Below are 25,559 nucleotides of genomic sequence, written 5' to 3'. Positions count from 1 at the left end.
TTGGAATTTAGTTCTTTGAATTATTCTAGAATATTGTATAGTTCAGCCACTCTGTTGATTTCCCAAGCATTTAGATGTCTTCTAAACCTTAGGTCCCACCCTTGACTGTCTCTCATTTCTCTGATTGTGGATAACTTTTGAAGACTTAAATGGACAAATCAGGGAACTTGTTCTTCAGAATTACCTGTCCCACCCACACTTCTTCCCAAAACAGAGTCTTTCCCCCCATTTCCTACCTTGATTTTGCATTTGTTGACAAAATTGATCCACCGGTTTCTGATAGCCCTCCATACTCCAGTCCCATAGGGTTGTGTTGGCAAGTTGGTAGTCCACTTATTCTCCATACCAAACCTGGTCTTGATTGTATCCTTCCACAAAGCTTGTTCCTGTGATGCAAATCTCCTAAGCCACTTCATTAGAAGGCTTTGATTCTGAATTTTAAGATTTCTTATCCTCAAACCCCCTACCTTTTTGCTGAGGATAACTTCATCCCACTTTACTAGATGAATTTTTTTATCATTAGAATCATAGTTTCCTTGCCACAAAAAATTCCTCCATATGGCATCCATTTTGTCGATTACATTTGCAGGCACAGGGAAACCTGACATCATATATGTGGGTATGGCATCCAACACACTATTTATGAGTGTGGCTCTTCCACCCAGAGACAAATATTTGCTTTTCCAATTTGCTAACTTCTTTTCACACTTTCCTAAAACATTGTTCCAGATGCCTTTTGACTTGCTCTTATCCCCCAAAGGCATTCCAAGATACACTGTGGGGAGCTCCCCTATACTCCCCCCCAGGATATTTGCTAACACTCTTATGTTAGGCACCTCATTAAAAAAAAAAAACAATGCTTCCAAAACTAGAGTCTCTAAGAGGTTTAATGTGTGTTTTATAGTAGAAAGTGCATATTCACATGCTCTCCATGAGTAAAAGAGAAGAATTTGGACTTCACAAAAGTGCTAAATAATGGTGGAAAATAACATTACCCAAAGATCAAGTATTTAAGAAGCACTACAACTGTTAAGTTCAATGAATGCGCTTTTAATAGTCCCTGACTCCTTCTGCAAAGAATCAGACAGTTAATTTTGGACATTTCTCTTGTAGAATCCCTATTATCCGTAATGAGGACAGTAGTTCTATCACGTAGAAAACAGAGCCTTAAAGAAACAGCTAACCTACATAAACAGAAAATCTCTGGTTCGACCAGATGGCCTGAACTCAACCAGGCATTTGATGAAGAAACCCAACTATATAGACTGAGATCATACTCAAATTACCTGATGATTGATTGAACTGAATGTCTGAAGCAGCAGGCTTTAAACTGAGGAAGCGTGAAACATACTTTGATGCAACTATACGATTGTAACCACCTGCTGGAAGTCTTGATTGATCAGATGCCTCTCTACTGAAAGGAGCAGTTCCACTACCCTTGTCATGTGGCAGGTATGCTTCCCCATGACTCAGCTTCATCTTCCCAGAAATGTTTGGTTGCAGTATGGACCCACTTACTTGCAATTGAGTATCAACTTGCCCACTGTTGTTCCAGTCATCATCAAGTTTCAGAAGGAAAGACGAGATGAGAAGATTCATATTTTTTGCTAGAGCTAGAAAAACTTAAAAAGGAAAATAATTGAAGAAAATAAGAAAAGCAGAGTGTAGAATGCAGTACAAGTAGTGTATGTCTACATAGATTCATCAGGAAAGCAGAATACAATGTTTTTTTTTAAAAAAAACTCCAATTTAAAGTGAATGAAAAAAAAACTATGTTGTTTGCCTTTAGATGCTAAAAGTAAATCCAAATTGGTCAGGTAGTTTAGAAAGATGTGAGAAAAGATTGGCAAGATGGAAATCTCAGTATCTTTCTCTGGGAGGCAGGTTGACCTTGATTAACTCTGTCTTGGATGCACTCCCTACATATATGATGTTTTTTATTTCCTATTCCAGTAAGTATGGAAAAGAAGATGTATGATCTGAGAAGGAATTTAGATTACACCTAGTTAAATGGAAAAATTTGATCATCATCAAAAAAGATGGGGCGCCTGGGAATTAGAAACCTGAAGAAACAGAAGAAGGTCTTCTAATGAAGTCTCTATGGAGGTTCACAAAAGAAGAGCATGTATTATGGGGCACAGTTATAAAAGCAAAGTATGGAAAAGAAGGATTTTGGATGACAAAAAAGGTGTCCACCCCTTATGGAATCAGCCTGTGGAGAACTATCAGAAACTTATGGTTGTCTCAAAGGAGGATTGAGATTTAATGTGAAGGATGGCCGGAAAATCATGTTCTGGGAGGATGACTGGCGGGCAGTGGATGCTTGAAGGTGCTTTTCCCTGACTATTTTCTTTTTGAAGGAGGACAGATATCATTAATCACATCAAGAAGATGCAGAAATTTAAAATGCTGAGTACAAGGACTCAGACGCAAAAATAGAGATAAAGTCAGTTCTATCAACTAGAGACTAAAACTAAAGAACTAACACATTCCAAAAAGAGCTCAAAGCTAGACAGAGGAGTCAGCCTGAACCAGCGAAAAATTTGTATCAAGCACTTGGATTTTAGGGAGACATGAAATTGAGATTCCATCAAAACATCTTCTAATTCTCTCTGGCCAAATGCACCAGAAAATAGCTCCACTAACCGGATGTTTTTTATGGTCTTGTCCACTTTGAATGAACTCCAACTACTTTTCCTGACGTATTTTTTAAGTCTCCAACATGGCACATCTTAAAGGAGGTCTGGTCAAGACATGGGTGAAACCCAACTTTTCGAAGGCTATTACATGATTGGGAGGTCCCCAGGATTGCAGAGAGTTTGTCAAAGTTTTGGAACAAGGAAAGGGGCCGCAAAAGGGAGAAGATGAAGTAGCTATTATAGATATTCTAGGTTCTTTGTAAGATGAAGTAGGACCTATTTTTTTTTAAAGATTTGTTGAGTCTACTTAACTGTATGTAGCTCCATGGTGTAAATTTGGGATCCCAGCCTTTAGTGCTGAAGATTTATCTATAAACCTGTTACCTTTCTAAGAAAAAAGGGAGAAGATACACTGAGATGGCATAACCACTCAAGCGGAATTTATACCGTTAGTACAGCTTATAAAGAATTGAATCAAGTAAGCCCACAGGTTATATGTTGGCCTTGGAAACACATCTAGAATGTGAAGGTCCCCTATAATGTGGCCTGCTTCTCCTGGCTGGTGGTAAGAGAAGCTGTACTGACTCGTGACAATCTTAGAAAGAGAGGAATACAACTATGCTCAAGGTGCCACCTCTGTGGGCAAGAGGCAGAGACAATAAGTCATCTCTTTTTACACTGCAGCGTTACAAGGCAACTATAAGATCTATTCATCAATCTCAGAGGTTCTAGCTGAACAATGCCAGAAAGAACTTTTGAAGTTATTGCATGCTGGAACAAAGGTGAAACTGCAAGACTAGAAAAGACAGATGGAAAATTGTCCCTCCAACTAGTTGGTGGAGAATATGGAAGCCGGAAGGAGAGGAACTCTAGGTGTTTTGAAGACATAAGTAGCAGCCTTGTTTCCATCTCTTTTGTTTTTGGTGTAAATCTGAATACATAGATGATTCTAAGGAAATCATATATGTACTAGGTACCTTATACGATGAACAAGGCTGTAGTTGTTGTAGTTTACCTGCCCTTTTCTTTTTTTAATCCTTTTGTAAGCATCATATTTTGGTTACCACTTACCAGCACATTGTTTTGGTGCGATGTTGATATATACACTGGAAGATGTTACCTTATCAAAAACAAAAAAAAAACAAAAAAGACTTGAAAAGATCAAAGTGTTCCCCGAAGCATAGAGAAAGCAGGCTCAAAAGGTTCAACAGTGGGCCCAGAGTAGAGAGTTGGCTCAACAGGTTAAAGAGTGAGCTGTAGCAAAGTCAGTGGCTCAACATGCTAGATTGAGAGAGAGAAGTCCAGAGTGATTTGATGGACTTGAGTTGAAAATGAGAAGCCCAGTGCAATAGATTTAGTAACTGCCCACGTTGATTGCAAGAATGAATTGTTGTCTTCTTATATGATCTCGGGCAATCCCCACCTCATGAACTAATGTTTGGAGCCGAGTTATGCCCATGATCCATTTCTAAACATGGTATTAGAGACGACCCATCCCTATTCTTGATTTACCCAAATGTTGCACCCCCATGCTTTATTGTCCACCCACCAGATGTTCAGTCTTAGTGTGCCAAAGGGGGAGGTGTAAGTGTTCCACATTAGTCGAATGAATCGGTTGTTGGCTCCTTATATGATCTTGGGCAATCCCCGCTTCGTGAACTAACTTTTGGGGTTGAGTTAGGTATGCAGTGTATTTTATTAACATGAATATTTTAAGATATTTCTTCAATGAACCTTCTCATGTGAGGATTAATACTTTTCATGGATCAAGCACACCTAATTTTTAACTAGGGGTGACAGCGGGATTGGAACAGGACCTCTACTTGAATCTGGAACCCACAGAAAGAATCCAAGTGTCCAATCTAAATCCTTAAGGTAAAAAGTAGAGAAGCCCATGACCATTATAAAACCCTTTAGTAAATCGTAGAAAACTGATAGAAGGCATGTAGAGACCTCGAAAATTTCTTGATATCTTGTCCCATTTAATGTGAAGGAGTCAATGATGCATCCAAGTACTTGTTTGTTATTTACTCACGTCTTTTCACGGAGGCACTTCATCTTTTCGTGGATTCAGGTATTGATACTCGGTATGACATGGACCTTTGCTAGGCACCTCCCTCATTCTACAGTCTTTTGGTGAGCCCCTTCTATGCTCAGAGAATTCTTTTAATAATACAAATATTTGAATTCTTTTGGGTGTAGTCGGGCCTTCTCATCGGCATTTCTTTTATTCATTTTTTTTTTGAGAAAGATAATGTTGTATTCCTCAGTATTAAGGATATGCTGGAGACCTCCAAAAATTGGTTTCCAACAAGAGAAAAAACAAAAAGGCTAATAGATTACAAAGTGCTTATAAATTCCAAAATTTGTGCAGCTTCTTCTATCCCTTCCTCTTTACACCAAAAATAAAAAGTAGTCAAGCAGTTCCATTTGACTTTCTCTATTGAATTAGCCTTGTTATCATAACATCTGCTATTTCTTTCTTTCCAAATAGACCACCAAATGCATGATGGTATTATACTCCACCACTTTTTCTTAGATTTTCTCCCCCCGACATAATCCATTATGTATGTGTTAGTCCCAAAAAAAGTTCCACAATTGTGTTGTCACTCTGCAATGGAGGAACAAGTGGTTGTTGGTTTCCTCAGTCTCATTACAGAGAGAGCACCAAGAGGCAATATAGAAACCCCTCCTTTTCAATATCTCATGTCAGGAGCATGCTCTTCTGGCAACCAACCAAGAGAAACACTTTATCTTGGTTGGCACCTTGTTACTCCAAATCTGCTTCCAGGGGCCAAGCTTACCACATAGATGATCCTTCACCTCCTTAATATATAGCTTGTTAACAGAAAGGCTTCCATCTCTAGAGTGTTTCTATATGATAGAATCTTTTTCTGCCGATAACCCATTGAACCCGTTCAGAACATGTAATAGCTCAGCCACTCTCCAAATCTCCCAGTCATTTAAATGCCTTCTAAACACAATATTCCATCCATGAGTAGACCATACGTCAGCCATTGATTCTTCCGGATTGGTACACACGGGGAATAGGTCTGGAAATAAGACCATCAATGCCTCATTTCCACTCCAATTCTCCTTCCAGAATAGGATTTTAGTCCCATTTCCCACCTTGTAGACTATGTTTCTACTTAGATCAGGCCACAAGTTTCTTATTGTTCTCCAGCTGACACCCAATAAGTGCTATTCACAGAGTTAGGAGACCCAATTTCCATTCAGCCCGTACTTGCTGACTATCACCTCCCTCCACAGTGTTTGTTCCTCAGTGTTGAACCTCCATAGCCATTTTGACAAGAGGCATCTATTCTACAACCCCAAGTTTCTGGTTCCAACTCCACCCAATTGTTTATGTAACTATGCATTCTGCCATGTGACTATATGCAAACCCTTCCCTTTCCACAAGAAATCTCTTCTCAGTTTGTCAAGTCTTTCTTCCACTTTGGTAGGCATAGGGAATAAAGACATAATGGGAAACTTAACAACACTCAGGAAATCAAGATGAATAGCTTGGGCCTGCTGTATTTTTGGTGTAAACAGGATTTGGTGGGGGAGGTAGATAGCTTAGTGGATTTTAAAGCTCAATTGTAAAGTTTTGCCCAGTTTTTGGCTTTTGAAATTACCCCCTGGGGGCTGTAAATCCCACCTCATCAGGCTTCGCTGATGAGTTTTGATGTGAATATAAAGTTACCTTATCAAAAAAAAAAAAAAAATAAGTTGGAAGAGAGTCCAACACAAAGTTTATTAAAGTGACTCTCCCTCCCAAAGAGATACACTGAGCTTTCCAATTGGCCAATTTTTTCTGTCTTTTCAATTATGCCATCCCAAATTTCTAGCTCCTTATGTTTGTGCCCCAATGGCATGCCCAAGTAAGTAGTGGAAAATTGTTCTACTTTACACCCCGATATCCTTGCCAGGCACTGAAGTTGAGGGACTTCTTTAATTGGAAAGATGTTGTTTTTCCTCCAATTTACTGATAAACCAAAGACTGCTTCAAAAACCACCGGTCATTCTTATTAAGGCAACCTATTCAGCCTTGACTTCACAGAAAATAATTGTGTCATCTGCTTTATCTGCATTTCCTTTCCTGAAGAGTTGCTGACCTTGAAGCCTTTTAACCAATTGTTTTGGATAACTACTCTCATCATACTATTATAGCCCTCCATGGCTAGGATGAAAAGGAAAGGAGAGAGTGGGTCTCCCTGCCTTAGACCTCTTTCTGATGGGAAAAAATCAGCAGGTTCTCTATTCACTAACATGGAGAACCTAACCGTTTTTATGCAATAGTCGATCCACTTCAGCCATTTCTCCCCAAAACCCATCTGTTTTAGAATTCGGAATCCCCAATTGACATGATCAGAAGCCTTCTCTATGTCCAGCTTGCACATAATTCCTGGATCATCTCCTTTGACTCTGGTGTCCACACACTCACTTGCTATAAGTGTTGCATCAATGTTCTGCCTACCTTTTATGAAGGTCATCTGGTGTTTATGATACTAGGAGAGATATGATTAAGAACGAAGGTATACGGGGTAAGGTGGGAGTGACCTCTGTGGTGGACAAGAAGGAGGACATGAGGCTGAGATGGTTCAGGCATGTGAAAAGCAGGTGTGCGGATGGGACAGTAAAGAGGTATAAGAGATTAGTTGTAGCAAGACTTAGAAGAGGTAGAGGCAGGTTGAAAAAGAATTAGGGGGAGATGATTAGACCGGACATGACACAACTACAACTTACTGAGGACATGACTCTAGATAGGAAGGTTTGAAGGACGAGGATTAGGGTAGAAGGTTAATAGGTAGCCGAGGTGTTGTCGCACTTTATGAAGGTTAATAGGTAGCCGAGGGTCTATCACAAACAACCTCTCTACCCCACAAAGGTAGAGGTAAGGTCTAAATACAACCTACCGTCCCAGACTCCACTTGTCAGATTATACTTGGTATGTTGTTGTAGTTTTAAGGTTAATGAAAATAAAAGTGTTCTATGAAAAGCATTATGTTTTCTAATTCATGGATGCACTATGTTTACTAAATTATGTTAAGGATGGTTCGCGCTTGATCAAAGTTAAAGCACCGGGTGTCAATCCACCCCTCCAAGGCTTGCGCCATAACATGACAAATGTATTCTTTAACAAGGTGAAACAGGAAAAGAACAAAGAACTCCATGTGTCTTAGAAATCAGAGAAGGAATCAGCGCCTCAACCAGCTTTAACGATATGTTTACCCCTCCCTAGGAGTTCCCACCTTTTTTCTCCCTTGGTGACTCGAACTCACAACCTTAGGGTTGGAAGTGAGGGGTGCTTACCACCCGAACAACTCCATCTTGCCAATATGTTTGTTATTATACCGAGACAGATGAATACACAGAATCTTTTACAGTTGCACATTTAAATATTTTCTATAGATAAATGCATATAAAATATACCTGAAGATATTCTTTGCTCGTACTTCCAGTACTTCACATTTCAAATCAATTTTATCACCATCAGATGCCTCAACTGTTCTGAGTGGCAAATTTCCCTTCACGGAAAGTTTCCCTTTTCTGCTAACTCTACCTTCCAAGGAACTAATACTTAGTCTGTTTGAGTTCACTAGAACTGAGCCGCCAAAGTTGGTTAGAGGTTTACGAAATACAGGTGAAGATACAGTAGCCCTATGGAACGATGCAGACCCATCGAGTACCGGTTGTTCAACGGTACCTCTAACCTGTATGTTTGAAGAAGTGATATACATCAGCACTAAGAGAAAGGAAAACAGATACATAAGCAAAAACCAACTCCCTGTTTTCTCCCTCTTTCTTTCCCCCTGTTTTTTGTAAATCAATTTTACGCAACTTGAAATAGTCTCTGGATGCTTCACACTTCTTTGACATTCTGCATGTAATCTTACAATTAAATGAACCTACCTGAAGCACAACTTCAGCATTTCCCTGGAGCCAGTTTGCATATGGAGACAAAGCCGTCAACAACATCATGCCGGCGTCTTTAATATCAGCATCGATCCTGACTTCCCCGGCATCAAGTAGGTTCCAGTTCAACCCTTTAAGGTTTTCAGCCAACTGAGTATCCCAACCCTCCTCATTTCTCTCTCTGGAGCTTCTTTTATCACTAGCTTCATCTACAGGTGCCTTGCTCTTCTCCGTGCCCCAACTACGAATCCAGGATGATTCACTTTTGTCCCTTTCTGAATTATCTTCCTCCAAAACATTATTTTGGACAAAGGTCAGAGGAACACTTCCTTGAATGTGTACATGACCATTTCGGATGATTGGTTCAAATTTTGCATTGAACAGGAAACGGCTGGTTGGAGTTAGTGAAGCAACAATTTCAGCTCGACCAAGGTCAATACCCCCAATGGCACCATCTAGGAGCCTTACTTGTACATCACATTCTGGTTTAGCAAGATTTCCTCTAAGATCCCCTTCCATATGCAATATGCCTCTGATTGGAGACATAAATTGCCGCAAAGAATGAACTGCTTCAGTGGCAGTTGATTCAATAACCTGAACCAATGTAGGAACTAAACTAACAGGAAAGTTCAGAACAGCAAAATGTAGATTAGGCTTTGCCTCAACCAGAGTTCCATCTGCATGTATTGTGGCATTATCCTTTTGGATAAAGATTCTCTCAAGACGCAAACCATCATCATTGCTATATGCACCAGCTGCCAGAACACGCTGAGTCTTATAAGTACCCCATTCCCATTCCTCCCCATGAAAGTCGAACTCAGCCTAGAAATTACAGAAACCAGGACAAAAAATAGGCAATAAGAAGCAACCTGGAAGATTATTATACAAACATCTGAGGGCATTAAAATCATTTGAAAAAACTATAGCTACATATCAACTACATGTCCTGCATTTTGCAATCCTACTTTAAAGAAAATATCTCAGAGGTCCCACATTGTTTCTAGAAGAATGAGTTCAAAAATTGACACATCAAAGAATCGAGTCCATAGCCACCCTAGTAAATAATAGATCAAGTGGTAGGCAATTAGGTTGGAATCTTTGCATGTAATACAATCAGCAAATAGGGAGGTGTGGTCACAAGTGCAGAACCAAAATAAAGAAGCAAGAATCGCATGCAAATTAGGGATGGACCAGAAAATATTCAACAAAGACAACCAGCTCAAACATAAAATTAAAAACAAAATCAAATGCTAAAGCATAATAACTTTTAGCAGACATTACTCTCGAAAGAGACTGAATTGCACCTATTATCACGATGTTTGTGGCGTTAATTAAGGTGGGTAAGAATATATAGCAATGCAAAGACAAGGAGTATTCCATATTGGAGTACCATGACCGAAATGTAGACTTATTTTACCATTGTGTCTCCATTTCCTCCACCACTTGCGTCTAAAGAGCCACTCCAGCGACCCTTAAGTTCAGCTAAACCAGGAAGATTGAACTCTTCAAGGATAACTTCATCTGATAGAGTAGAATGACCCCGAATTTCCTATGTTTGTTGCCATCAAGAAATGGTAGAGCTTATCTTAGTATAATCTCCATTAACTGGAAATCAAAGAATAGCAGAACTAACAGAGGTTTCCACTTTCCAGAATTTATCATGGTAATTTATCAATAAGTACCTCAAGCAGCTTCTGGAGGCTTTCAGTATACAATCCGATTAACTGCAAACTTTGCATGAAAAGGTCCTGCAAGCAAGTAAAAGAGGGTTAAAATTTGAATTTAGTGGAAATCATTCTGCAACAATCAATTCCCACGCCCTCCAATCCTGTCTTCTTTATTATTTCTTTATGAGAAACAGATACTTCTATTATTTCATTATTTATTCTACCTTTGACCTAGATAAAACAACAGGGTCAGAACTTCGAGACAGAAGCCTTGCAAGTGGAAGCATCTCAGCAATCTCAGCTCTTGGAACCTCAAGCCTCATTCTCCATCTACCCATGGAGGATATAACACTTCCCAGACGTCCAGTCATTGCCCGGTGAAAAAAACTACATCTCTCCTGGCCAGATGGCATCCGATCTCGTGTGCCTGGCAGTACATATTCACCTTGAAGCTCATACTTACTATTGCTTTGCTCCAAAATGGACTTCTCAATGGTGATCTAAGAAAAAAGGTAACATGAGAAAATAGTTTAGGATGTTAATCACATTATTAAAATTCGGTACTGTGAAAACCTAAATCATGGTACTGAAATAGATAGTGGATTCATCATTTTCCCTCCGTATAAAAACGCAGATAGGAATACACATTCCACAAAGCACAACTTTACAACACTGAGTAGATTTATCCTCTTATAAATTAAACAGAAGAAAGCCAACAATTTACTGTTGTCACTGAACGTTTTTTTGAGCAATAAAACAAAAAAATGTACTCCCTCCATCCAAATTTATGTGACACAATTTGACTGGGCATGGAAATTAAGCAAGAAATTTAAATTTTGTGGTGTAAAACAAGGCTTAGACATTTTGTGTGCTATAAACCATCACATTAAGGGTTTGTAAAGTTGAATTGTATCTAAATACAAAAGGTCACTTTCTTTTGCGACTGATTAAAAAGGAAAGTGAGATAAATGGAGTAATATGTTAGTGCCCCAATGAACTAACACTTAAATATATGCCTCACCATGATTCAAGGCATTTCCTATGCTTCAAGCTTTATACATCACATGAAACGATTACTTCAAAGTCTTTAGCACCTATGACCTATCAATTGAGTGGTTTCAGCTTGTCTAAAGCTAAGCTTGCCAGAATTTAATGGATGTCATCAAAACACATTCGCGCATATGAGAAGTATTCTTTTATGCGGTGGAACAATTCAAACTGTTTGATGGTGTGGATGAAAGGTGGAGTATTAACAAGAAATTCAGTAGCTTTACAACTTTCTTAAAATAAAGTTGTTTCATGTTACACGACTACTAATTGATACAGAAATAGCTTTCTTAAAGAAAAAAACTGAAGTGACCATGAGTCATTGAGCTGACTTTTAGTTCTATTTACCAGGCAAATAAAGGATACTTATGCATAAGCATACTAGAAACAGTCAAAAAGACTGGATACAAAAATTTAAAGCAGCAAATATGCATGACTGAATTTTGATACCAGAAGAATTACGTGTATACCCACAGTAAAAAGGAGGAAGAATAGTAAGAGCCTGTTTGGATTAGCTGATTAAAAGCAGTTGATAAATATCAAGTGTAAAAACTGGTTTATAACTAAGCCGTTACATCTTTGAATAGAAGTGTAAAAATTGATAATAAGCAACTGATGCGTTTTGTTATAAATGTCATTAAAGTTATTTATAAAAATTATAAATTATAAGTATCTTCACAAGGAGAAAAACAAGCGATAAAAAAGGAATGAGGGAGGGAGTTAGGAGTTTTTTAGGAAGAGTATTTTAAATTTTTTAAAAGATATTAGGGATAAAGCAATAAAAATCTTGGTCAGATCAAAATGGCTTAGTAGCTGAAAAGCCGTTAGTTAGGGCTAACCAACTTATGACTTTTGGTTGATTTTAGCTTATAAGTAATTTTGGTACTGACAAACGCGTAGATAAGTTAAAAACTGCTTATAAACCAGTTTGATTAGCTTTTAAGGTTACCTAAACACCCAGTTACAAATACCTACATCTAGAGAATTTTAGAAAGTGATAGTGTTGGGTTTATCTTAAATGGCTCTGAAAATCTTTTATTATAGGTCTTCCTTCTTATGAACTCCACAACAATAAAGTTGATTTTCTTGTCGTAATGAAGAAAATAACTAGATCTTGACATTAGGGTTAGAGCCTTGAACGTACCTCCCCGTACCTTAAAATTTATGTTTTCGTGTTTGAACGCCAAGGTTTAAACCCCAAGGACCAACCATGGGTCCTTAAGGAAAAGCCTCTTGGAGGCTGCCTGGAAGTGACCCACGGAGTGGTCAGCCCACGCCTCGTGGATGAGGGGCGTAGGTCAAGCCCCTGAACCCAGACCACACTTCACCAGAACGGGTCGTGGGTCCAACCATGGTCCGTCAGTGAAAGTCGTGGGTCAAGGCCTGCAAACCAAGCCACAGGACCTCAAACCACGGATGAACAGCACGCCACGTGAGTCCATCCACGGACCGTGGTCGTGCAGTCGTGGATGAGGCCTGTAACTGCCAAAAGGCAATTTCACTTGGGGGTATTATGGGGATTTCCTATTTTAAGTGGGGTTAAGTGACGTCGTTTTATACATTATTAGAACACCTATATAAGGTTTTTAAGTCACTAAACTAAATCATCTTCCTCATAATTTCCAAATTCCCAAATCAAAACCAATTTCCCTCAAAAAGCTTCTCTCTAGAACTCCAAGGAAGAAGAAAAAGAAAATCAAGCTAGGGTTTGAAGAAGAAGGCTTTTTAACTCGATTTCTTCGGAGAATCAAAGCTAAGGTATGGTAGTCCTTCATCCATGGATAGTTTTCATCCATGGAGTCCCTCCAAACTCAATTTCAAAACTTGTAATTTCCCCAAAAAGCTAGGGTTTTACTCCAAGTCATGGATTCACTTTAACAACGATTCTAATGATTTAATTGCTTTATAGTATGATCAAATTGATGATTTATTACTGTTTTTATGATGAATTCCCCTATTTTCTCAATTTGGATCTTAAAGTGTGGGTAGTATTGATTGATGCAAGTAGAATATGATGGAATTATGCATGTAGTACTTGAACTACTTGAATTATGTTGTCATCCATGTCTAATGTAGTAATTCTAGATGTGTTGATGAATTATGATTTATGTTCCTTGAAGGGCAATATAGGAGAATTATGCATGATTACGAGGGTTTGTATATGATATGAGAACACTTTGAGAGTAAAGTGAATATGATTATGATCTAGTTGTTGTTGTGTTGGAATGTGATCCTCATGAACACACTTATGTATGATAATGAACATGATGTGAAAGGTTTTCTCACAATATGATGATTCTAAGGTTGAAAAGTTATTCTCACCTATTGAATCTATGAGCTATCTCATGAACTATGTTGGATTGAGTGTTAAGACATTCTTCCATAAATATGAACTTAACGTCAAAACTTAATACGAACTTAATGGGAATTATGCTTAGCACCGAGTGGATAGAGTGTATGAGATGGAAGCTTGTACCTCAGTGAGTCCGGCTTTCCAAAATAGGTTCCTTCTACGGCTGTTAAGTCCGGGTTCCCAAAACATATCTCATGAGATGGAAACCTTCTACCTCAGTTAAGTCCGGATTTCTAGTAGCAATCTCCCTATCCCATAACTATGTGCCCATATAGGTCTTTAGCTAGTGGATCCATCTAAGCTAGCAAACCTTAGTTCTACCTTAGGCAAGTAGGACACCTCTTTTCGGTGTGAGGCATGACACTGGATTCCATGTTTAGCTCACATGGTCTATGTCGGTTAAGGCTTATTCCCACTTATGACAAGAACATGAATTATTAACTATGGTTACTCAAGAAGCTTTACTTAGCATGGGTGGGATTATGGGATCTTACTCATGCATTGCACAAGTAGACTTTGAGGGTACTTATGGTATGTCTCCATTATGCTATGATGATCTATATGTTGAATATGCTTATGACTTGTGCTTTTACACTAATCCTCACAATGATTCTTAAACTTGGTAAAGGGCATACTTTTCAACAAAAATGTCCTTTTTATCATGTTTTCATGATTTTATGCATGACTATCATTTTTAGTGCATTTTTGTACTAACCCATATTTTCCTATATTTTTCCCAAGTGTAGGGTCCGGTTCTCAAAATGGTCCCCATTGTGGCTAGAGCTTGGAATTGATCATTCTCCTTGCTTTTGGTGAGTCCTCATGGTTCGAGGACGGATGATGATTTTCTAGTTTCTTTCCTTGTACTTCCATTTGAGAACTATGTTGTAAGTTAGGCTGTGACCCTATTTGATACTTCGATTGTAGTAGATGGCCAATTGAGACAAGTTTAGACTTCCGCTTGCTTATATAAAAGACTTCGATTGTATAGATAAAGTTTTAAATTCCGCATCGTTTCTATTATCTTATGTTATGATATGCTAAGGGCTTGTATGAGACCCCTTTGGGGTTGAGTACGCCATGTTACATCTAGGGGGTACCCCTAGGTTGTGACAGCTTTCTATCCCTTGCATAGGATCAATCTTAAAAATGAATTTGTTAAGTTGAGGAGTGGCCTTCTACACCTTGTTTTCTTTTGGTGTACCTATGAAGTCCCTTGTTATATAAAAGATTGGATGTCTTCAATAAAAAAAAAACATGTCTTTTTGTAGATTTCATACCATTTGGGTATACTTCTTGTCTACGGGTACATTTTGGCCCAAACATTAATAAAGTTTATTTACTTTTATCAAAAACAAGAGTGGGGGCATGCCTACTACTTATCTTGGTCTGCAACTAGGAGCTTTTAATAAGGACCAACATCATGGAACCTGGTGATTGAGAGGGTAGAAAAGAAACTTGCAGTATGTTACCAATTCTAAAAAAAAAAATAAGAAACTTGCAGTTGCAGGTTGACAAAAGAAATACTTATCCAAATGGAGAAAGGATGTGTTAAAAAAGACTACTCATTTGGGGATCCTGCATACTTCATGTCTTTGATGCATGCTCCAATCAGTGTTACACCAAAGCTGGAAAAGTTTTGTGAAGTACCAAATTGATTGAGGGAATGAGTTGTGATATCCTTATATGGTCTTAGGCAATCCACCTCTCATGAGCTAGCTTGCGGGATAGATTTAGGCCCAAGGGTCATCTTCACATGGGATCCGAGCCAGACCTATTGGCACTTGTTGTTATGTTTCTCAATGTTGGGACCCCGTAAACCACACTTCAGTTGAGTCCCGGGCGTGTGGAGGAGTGTTAAGTTCCGCATTGATTGAGCGAATAGGTGGTTTCCTTATAAGATGTTGGACCCCCCCCCCCTTTCCGTGAGCTAACTTTTGGGGTTGAGTTAGGTTCAATGTCATATCTTCACAAATTTCAAAAGGATCTTTTATAGGATGCTTCAAGTGGGGAGAGGAAGTTTCACTAGGTAGACTGTCACAATAGCAAAGTGTTGGGATGAACTCGGGATTAGAGATAAAGAAGTCTTTAACAAAGCATTACTATGAATGTGGATGTATAGGAGAATGTTCTCCAGAGGAGTTAATTGCGGAGAAATATCAGGTGTTGAATAGGGATGGAGGACAAAGTTGTCACAGCTTTGGAAGAATATCTTGAAAGGGTGAAGCGAGATTTTCGGGGATTATCTTTCAGGCTGGGCAACAGGAGTAGTGTAAGTTTTTGGAGACACAGGTAGTGCAGGAACAATGGTTTGAGGTTTTAAATATCACATTTCCAAATACGTACAATATTTCATGCCAAAACGAGATGTCATTTTAACATATACAAAGGCTACAAGGTGAAGAAGTTCATTGCGATTTGAGACTTAGAAGGAACTTGCAAGATTGAGAGGTTACAAAATTTTAAAGAATGATTAAGCTACTACACAAGCTAGTCAAGATGTATGGAGATAGGGAGCGGGGAACATGGATTTTTTCATTTAAGTCCTATAATAAGAAACGTTTTGGTCAGGGAGGAGTTCACTTTTCCATATTTGTTGGTATGAATCCCTAAGGTATTGAGAAAGGTGTGTTTTTTCATTTGGTTTCTTTTTTTTTTTTTTTTTAATGACAAGGGAAACCTGCAGCCGCTACCCTTTGGGTGCGCACAGGGTAAAACCCCTGCTCCTATGCAATAGCTCGCAAACCACATAGGAGAGGTAACCCGCGCTAGGCAAGTCTGATGCGACGAGCTCGACCCAAAAAGCAAACCCCTTGCTTTCGCTGGCAAGGGGTTTCGAACTTGAGACCTCCAACATGAAAGTCCCAAGCCNCGCGCTAGGCAAGCCTGATGCGACGAGCTCGACCCAAAAAGCAAACCCCTTGCTTTCGCTGGCAAGGGGTTTCGAACTTGAGACCTCCAACATGAAAGTCCCAAGCCCAAACCACTGGGCCACCTTAAAGGGTTTTTCATTTGGTTTCTTCAAGGGTAATATTGATAGGTGATAATTTGAGGAAGAGAAGAATTACATACGTCAGTTGGTGCTTCATCCGTAAAAGTTCAGGTGACAATGTGAATCATCTTCTATCACATTGTCAAATAGTGTTTCGCTTGTGGTGGGAAAATCATGTTGGTTTGGTCTTCAATAAGTGATGTCAGGCACAATAAAAAGGTACTCCCTCCGTTTCACAAAGAATGACATCCTTTCCTTTTTAGTCAGTTTAAAAAAGAATGACCTCTTTCCTTTTTTGGTAACATTTTACTTTTTGCTTTCCACGTGGCATGTTTAAGACCACAAGATTAAGGGCAATTTTGTACATTTGACATAACTTTAATTTAGGACCACAAGATTCAAAAGTCTTCTTTATTTACTTAAACTCCGTGCCAAGTCAAACCAGGTCATTCTTTATGAAACGGAGGGAGTATTTTTTAGCTGGATTTGTAGAAAATGGAAGAGAAGACACAGGGCTGAGATGTTGCTTCATTAGCACTTATATGGACTGTATGGAGATAGAGATAAAAGAGCTTTTTACGGAATAGGAGAAGGAGAAGACCTTGTATACTTGTTGAATAGCCTCTTATCTCTTTATTTCTTTTTGGTGTACCCACGAGGTTCTTCTAGGGATAGAAAATTGAGTGTCTTCATAGAAACCCATATCCTTTTGTAAGATTTCTAATTTTTGGTATACTCCTGGTATACATGGGTACAATTTCCCATTGTTAATAAAATTTTACTACTTGATAAAAAGAACAGGAGGAAGAGAAAGGTAAGTGCAAAGGCCTACTTCGAAACAAGCAATTAGTTCAACAAAGAATCAATAAGCAGGAACAAGGTTGATCAAATCCATTCCTTGAAGTTCTAAGCAAAGCTTTGAAAATGCTCTAAGAAGTTCTGGAGCTCTTTCAAACTGGAAACCCATTTCCACCATTACAAGACTTCCATAGATTTTTTATTGACAACCTGATAAGAAAATGCATAGTATCATAAAAGAACCAACAGATCACATCGGAATACCCACAATAGTAAAAGTAAAAAAAGCCTCCAGGAAAAATACATATCACCATTTTTCACTTGTAAAGAACAAAAAGCTCATTTGACAAGCCAAGACTCTGGCAAGAAATTATAGCCGGAGAAGTGAAAATCAACTTCTTTCTATATTTCATAAGAAAATGTTAATTTCAAAAGATAGTTGTGCTTCAGGTGGTTTTAGAAATCGAGAAAAAGACACAACAAGATAAAGCTTTGGAATCTTTCTTGAAATAAAGAATGGACAAACATCACAAAATACCTTTTTTCTTGCTCAATAAGAGGTCATAATGTCACATTTACCCTTACAAACTAAAGATGCATGTGTTCACCTGGGTAATTGCGATCAAACAGACCAAAGAAAAGAATAGTGCATGTAACATCCTCCCAAATATGCATGACACTTGGTAATTTCAAGAATACTGTGACAAATACATTTAATTGTTAAATACACAATTTTAGCATTATAACATTAATGCCAAATACACACTCTTAGCATTTTAACATTAATGTCAAATACACACTTTACGCATTTTAACACTGACATTCCACACTTCCTGACATTTTTTTTTTATAACTGAGAACCCCTTGAATGCTAGCGGCGGATGTTTCGAAGCTGTGGCTTGCCATGTACCCATCTCCACTTAAATACTAGGCCTTTGTATGCCCCGGGGTTCAAAACTGTGGCGTGCATCTAACTAACTCATCATTGTTGCGCTCTTACCAATAGATCAAAGACCTAAGGGCTTTTTGACGGAAAGACTTCAGTCGGTGATGGGTGATATGGATCACAGAGCCAGCAGCTTTGCAAACTGATCTATTAAGCTTAATGGACGATCAATAAATACAACTTTTCTGTTCTTGCAAATACCTTTTTGTTTCTCAGTTATAAGAACAGCGGTTTTTAAAATTCAAAGTAGTTCAAAGTTGATTGTAGTGTTAATACTGCAAAAATGCTTCAGTTGATTGTAGTGTTAATACTGCAAAAATGCGAGCACAAGAAAAGACCAAATAACATTAACAAAGATACAGGTGAAAACATATACACTTGCAACATCCCCACTTATCCACAAAGAGAGAGAGAGAGAGGAGGTACTCACAACATCTCCACTCCATCTGGCAGCAACATCAAGAGCTTCACCCAACAAGCCACTGAATTTTGGCCGGAGTACTGACAACACCCCATGACCTCTTCTTTTTTGAAAGTTGAGTTGAATTTCTGCCTGAGAGTAAAAGTAAGACTTTACAATATAATTACTCAAAAGGAGAAGCTTCTATAAACAATAAAAGAAAAATTACTAAATCAGTAACATTCACTTAGGCAGAAGGAAGAGAAGAAGTGTGGAAGCCAAGACATGGGGGAGGAGATTAATATTGGATAAGCTATCACTTTTGGTCCTTATTTTTTTGAATACTGTAACTTGTCTATGCTCTTGTTTTTCCACGTTCGTAATGACTGCCATCAATGTTTCCAATTCCTCCATGACGGCTTGTACTTGTCCCAAGTAAGTAGACATATCGGGTTTATTATTTCTTTAAGTTGGTCATCCGAGATATCACATCACAGAAACGAGATATGTCATTAATGTAGAAAGCACGAGCCTTTTCCCAAACTGAATAACATGTTTGGAATGGGAGACTGCGGTGGTGTTGGTTTTCGCACAACACTAACAGAAACAGTCACTGGAAAATTGAAGCACGGTGACTGTGACTTTGTTTTCTTTCTCCAATTGTTCTCACCAAAGCTCTGATACCATGTGAGAAATAAAGGAGAAAACTATTATTGAATTGTGTATCTGAATTATTACAAAAAAATTATTATTGAATACTATTATTGAATTGTGTATCTGAATTATTACACTAAGACCCTATTTATCGACATTATATTACAGTTTTTTTCCAAGTAGGATTCTATATAGTATTCTTGTTCTTATTCCTATTCTAACAGGCAAGACAACGACAAAAATTTCAAGTCTAGAGGACCCAATGGTCACCATATAGAGGAAGGATATGGTGTAGGCTTAGGTCTCCTATCAAGGAGTTGTGTCGGTACCATAAAAAGGAAGAGAAAAGAAGAAAAAAATTGGTTTGTCAGGTGGCGTAAGGCCAACCACTGGTAGGCCAAAGCTACTTGAGACTTAACCAAGATCATAAAGGTTCTAATACCATGTGAAAATAGAAGAGCAAACTTATTGTTGAAATGACATACAAGATGAGCTCCTTGTATACAAATCTTTGGATACCAAAAATATGGTAAATAATCATTTCTCTATGCCTAATAGGGTAAGTCAATGTTCTATAAATAAATATATAATATCCAAACATATCCTATAGAATAATTATAGAAAACATTGGATGGAAAAATATTTGAATAAATGGGTTCGGATAAAGAATCTTTTCAAATTTTTATAGAGGGGCTTCTGAATCACTTAGTATAATCTGTAAGAATAGCTGATCCAGGAGATGAAGAACAATGAGCAGAAAAGTCAGACAAACACTATTAGATCCCTCAGGCCTCAACACCTACGGCATAACATAAATAATTTCCACCCAAAAGTTCAGCAGCTTAATTTCTACAGTTCCTTTTTTAACTGTTATCAAAAAGAAAAAAGAAATTTTATACTCTTTTTCTTCTCTTTTCCAGACCTATAAAAAGCAATAATTCAAATTCCTTAGTATGCATGTATGAAAACCAAAGATTCCTGATCAAGGAGTTAATCAAAGAAGAATTATTTCCTCTGAATCAGATTACCCTTTGAATCGTTCCACGAAGCGAAGCCAGCTCCAATTCATCCAAAGGCAAATGTCTCACCTGGTAAGCAAGTAAATGCAGTATAAGTCATTTAATCAAGCATCTATATGATCATTCAAGACATGGAATAAATGGAAGTACCTCTAAATTAGCTGAGTGCAGCGGCCGGTAGCAGACATTAGCTTTTAAGTGTCCCTTCTGGAAGGAGAACGAGAACATTTTGCCGATCATATTCTCTTCAGATAGAGGATGAAATGGTCCTCTGACCTCCAGATTAAGACTTTCATCTGGTCTACCCATGGCATCCAACTGATTATAAAAATAGAATCAAAATTTATACCCACTACAAAATTCATCTCATTGAGTACAAATTATTAGAATTTGTAAAGAAAACATACCGTGGACTAACTCAACCTCAAAAGGTAACACGTGAGGTGAGGAATGTCCAAGACCATAAAGGGAGACAATGGTCCATTCCCTCAACCAATGTGGGATACTCTAACAAAACTAAAGCAACCTATGAGGAGCCAAATACCACCCACCCCCACCCCCCAACAAACCCACAAAAAAAAAGTCTATGACTAGAGCATAGCCCATTCTAACTAGCTCATGCATTTAAAGTCTACATACTCACTTTGTTCAGGTAATCACTCATGATTAGCCACCAATATCTTGCTGTTATGAGCACGGTAACAATATATCTGTATATTTAGAGAATATCATAATTGACTAGCATTTGTCAAAGTTCCTGCAGCATTATTATGGAGTAACTAAGGTTTTATGCATTAGTAACATCCATGCTAAGGAACTTGACAACCCCATAATTTTTGCCTGATCAAACAAGAGGGATAATAAGGCCAATAAGACATCAGCAAATAAGCTTATCAACTGGTCATTTCTGATAAAAAAAAATGAGAGCCCATACGTCAAGTCCGCGACTTAATTATCAAATTGGAACACGAGACACATAATTTTTCTGGGACATTGATACCAACCTACCACAGCCTAGAACTCTTTTTATAACTGTAATGCCCGGGCTAGCTTGTGTGCACCTCGATAAGTCCACGGAATACCTGCTACACCACCAACACAAGTACCGGGTAACTCTGTCCAAAAAGGATTGGACAAACAGGAAAAAATCACCTAGCATTTTTGCCTCAACTTGGAATTGAACCAAAAACCTCATGAGTCTCAATCCACTTTATTTACCACTAGGCCACACCCTTTTTTATTGAGATTGGTAACTGTTTCTATTTCTGTAAACCAGTACATGGGTTGTACTGAAAACCATATTTACATAATGAACTCTAAAGGCACTATCTTATCCCTATAATGAGTCTAAAACATCAATGATACAGACAATCATTAGAGTAGATCTAATTACACCAAAAACACAAAGTTAGAATGCAATTCATTTTTACTTGCTGCATATTACTCTCCCTATTCTCAAAAACTCTAAGGAGTCGTTTGGTTTGAATACAAGTTATGATGGGATTAGTTATGCTAGGATTAGTTATGATGGGATAAGTTATGCTGGGATTATTTTTATTGAGTGTTTGGTTTGTTGTATTAAAAATAATATGAATGATATAAATTTTATGAACAAGTTGTTTGTTTACAAAATTATTCTTCATGAATGTGAAAATGATGTATAAAAACGGTTTAAAGGGATATCTTTGGCATTTACTTACTTTATCCCGGGATTAATATACCACCCGAGGGCAGGGATAACTTCTCTAGGTACTAATTATTAATCCCGGAGAAAAGTTATCTTGACCTTGCCAACCAAACAACAAATTAAGTGGCACTATAATTTAATCCCGAGACTATTTGGTGTTATCCTTCACACCAAATGACCTCTAAGAGTTCTCTCTTTCCAGATAGTCCACCAAACAGTAGCAGGAATGATTCTCCAATTGCTTCAATTCTTTGCTTGTGATCCTGCTTCTTCCCAGCTGTATAAGGCCTCTGTAATTCTACCAGGCATGGCCCATGAGATGTTTTTGAACCTTAGGAATAGACTCCACAATTGGCTAGTGACCTTGCACTGGATGAACTAGTGATTGACGGTTTCTACAGTTTCCCCACAAAAAAAACATCTACAACACAGTGTAATCCCCCTCTTCATCAAATTATCCTATGTCAACACAACTTCCTTAGCCAATAACCACACAAAACAAGTCACTTTGTGTGGGATCTTGGCCTTTCAAATGTGTTTCCAAGGCCATTTAGGTGCCTGCATAATTGGGTGGTTCAAGGTGTTCAACTTCCTATATGTTGCACTTACTTTAAAAGTCCCTTTGCAGTTCCCCAACACTGCAATTTGTCCTAACCTGTCTCCAAACCACTAGGCCACACCCTTGGGGGCCACGACCTAGAAACTAGTTTTTTGCGGTACTTAGAATTATGGCATAGGATGCACTTTTTTTTTTTTTTGAAACTGGTAAATGTGTATTCCTCAGCATTAAGGACATGCTGGACACCATCAAAAAGTGTTAGATAAAAAAAAAACAGCAACTAAAAAACAAGATACTTACAGAGATCTTACTAAATCTACAAACTGATCTATATCCTCTAAACCTACTTCTTTACACCAAAAGTAGAAAGATATTATACAATTCCATTTAACTTTCTGGATGGAATTGGATCTATCTTCATAACACCTCCCATTTCTCTCTCTCCAAACTGTCCACCAAATGCATTGTGGGATGATCCTCCACCACTTCTTTTGACTTTTGTTGCCTCCTCTCTTCATCCAGCAACTAAGCAAATCTGCAGTATGCTCCGGCATAGTCCAGCTTGTCTTTGTTATGTTGAGAAATAGAGACCAAAGTTGTGCTGTAAAGGTGCAGTGCAAAAATAGATGATTGTTTGTTTCATTTGTCTCATTGCATAAGAAGCACCTGGAAACTATGATGGCCCCTTTCTTCTTCAAAACTTCTTGTGTCAGGCATGCTCTTTTAACCACCAGCCAAGTAAAGCATTTTACCTTAGTTGGGGATGGACTATTCCTTAAGTTTTTCCATATTTTTGGTTGCCCTCTACATTGTACCCTTTCTTCCATTTTATAAACCCTTTTAACAGAGAATTGCCCATCGATGTTGTGTTTCCATCTTAATGTATCTGGTTCAGCAGTAGTACCATTGAAATCCTCAATCCTATTTAGCAAATCGGCTACTCTATCGATCTCCCAGTCATTTAGCAATCTCCTGAAGAATAAGTTCCATCCCTGTGCACTCCACATATCATAAATGGTGCCATCTGGGTTGTTGCTTAGAATAAACAGGTCTGGAAAAATCTCCATTAATGGGCTTTGCTCCTTCCAAGCATCCTTCCAGAGCTTTATTCTTTTCCCATCTCCAACTCTCTTCTGCAAGTTCCCTTCCAGTTTGGGCCATAGAGCTCTAATGGTCTTCCAAACTCCAACTCCATAAGTATCAGTGCTCACATTGGTACACCATGGGTTGAGTTCACCAAACTTGTGTCTAATTACCTCCCTCCATAATGCATGATCCTCCCTATTGTATCTCCAGAGCCATTTCATCAATAAACTATTGTTCTGTGCTCTCATATTTCTGATGCCCAAGCCACCTTGTTCTCTACTGCGCATTGTTGTTTGCCAATTGACTAGTTTATATCCTTTGCCCTCTTTACAGCCATGCCACAGAAAATCCCTCCTAAGTTTGTCCAACTTTTTCACAACTTTGGGAGGTATGGGAAATAGAGACATTACATACGTAGGAAGTGCATCAAGAACAGAGTTGATAAGGATGAGCCTCCCACCTAGTGATATGTACTGTGCCTTCCACCTAGCCAATCCTTTTTCAGTTTTCTCTAATATTCCATCCCAAATTTCCCCTGCTTTGTGTTCACTGCCCAGAGGCATACCAAGGTATGTAGTTGGTATATTTTCAACTTTGCACCCTAAAATGATTGCCAGATCTTGGATATTTGGTGCCTCTTTTATCGGGTACAAATTGGTTTTTCCCCAGTTAACTTTCAAGCCAGAAAAAGCTTCAAAAATAGTCAAAATCATTCTGATGTAACCTATTTGTTCAACCTTTGGCTCACAAAATATCACAGTGTCATCTGCATACTGTAGGTGACATACCTCCATTATTTCCCCTCTGCTATTTCCTATCTCAAACCCTTTAATCCATCTATTTTGTAATGCTATCCTCATCATGCTATCAAATCCCTCCATTGCTAGTATAAACAGGAAAGGAGACAGAGGGTCACCTTGTCTAAGACCCCTTTCAGAACCAAAAAAACCTACAGGTTCACCATTCACCAGAACAGAGAACTTGACAGTTTTAATGCAGAAGTCAATCCATTTCAACCATTTCTCACCAAAACCCATTTGACTGAGAGTATTTAACAAGAATCTCCAGTTGACATGATCATAGGCTTTTTCTATGTCTAGCTTACACATGACACCTGCTTCTACCCCTTTAAGTCTTGAGTCCACACACTCACTAGCAATTAGGGCTGCATCCATGATCTGTCTTCCTTTTATAAATGCCATCTGATGCTTGTTAACTAAATTGTTGACCACCTTCTTGAGTCTTTCAGCCAGTATCTTTGCCACAATCTTATATATTCCACCTATGAGACTTATAGGTCTGAAATCTTTCAACTCTGAAGCTCCAACCTTCTTTGGGATTAAGGCTATGAATGTTGCATTGAGGCTTTTCTCAAACTTCTGATATTCATAAAAATATTGGAGAGTCTTCAGGATGTCCTCCTTTACAAGTTCCCAGAAAGTCAAATAAAAGGACATAGGGAATCCATCCGGCCCTGGAGGATGCACTTTTGTGTCCATTCCTTTCAACAATAAAAATAGAAGTTGTTTTTCTCTGAACGCCAGAGATCACCCTTATATAGATGAATAGAAATTAGACAATATACTCTTATATGGATGAATAACTGTGAAATCAAACAATCTTTTTGTTGAAGTGTGTGACCATCTCATCTAAAAACTTAAGTTGTTAGAGAGAGCACACTTTTGTTATTTAATTATATTCTCAACACGCCACATCACGTGCAGAACTGATTTTCTTTTTCTTCATTATCCAAGCACATGGAAATTCTTTTTGATATGGGTAGCGGTGAGATT

At 38.3% G+C, this 25,559-nt stretch overlaps 1 protein-coding gene across 1 annotated transcript in view; it reads right to left on the bottom strand.

Annotated features, from left to right (window-relative positions):
* LOC125841559 (protein TIC236, chloroplastic) overlaps positions 1–25,559 on the bottom strand; it is a 52,323-nt gene that overhangs the window by 11,142 nt on the left and 15,622 nt on the right. Inside the window, exons 12-20 of the mRNA XM_049520708.1 lie at positions 20,585–20,752; positions 20,444–20,503; positions 18,792–18,914; positions 10,450–10,725; positions 10,241–10,306; positions 9,976–10,107; positions 8,556–9,380; positions 8,076–8,356; positions 1,287–1,543 (exon numbers count right to left, since the gene is read on the bottom strand). Coding sequence (XP_049376665.1) covers positions 1,287–1,543; positions 8,076–8,356; positions 8,556–9,380; positions 9,976–10,107; positions 10,241–10,306; positions 10,450–10,725; positions 18,792–18,914; positions 20,444–20,503; positions 20,585–20,752 — 2,188 coding nt within the window. The remainder of the gene's footprint in view (positions 1–1,286; positions 1,544–8,075; positions 8,357–8,555; positions 9,381–9,975; positions 10,108–10,240; positions 10,307–10,449; positions 10,726–18,791; positions 18,915–20,443; positions 20,504–20,584; positions 20,753–25,559) is intronic.

This window comes from Solanum stenotomum, chromosome 10 (assembly GCF_019186545.1).
Source record: "Solanum stenotomum isolate F172 chromosome 10, ASM1918654v1, whole genome shotgun sequence".
Taxonomy (NCBI): Eukaryota; Viridiplantae; Streptophyta; class Magnoliopsida; order Solanales; family Solanaceae; genus Solanum; species Solanum stenotomum.
This window is presented reverse-complemented; position numbering and strand designations above follow the sequence as displayed.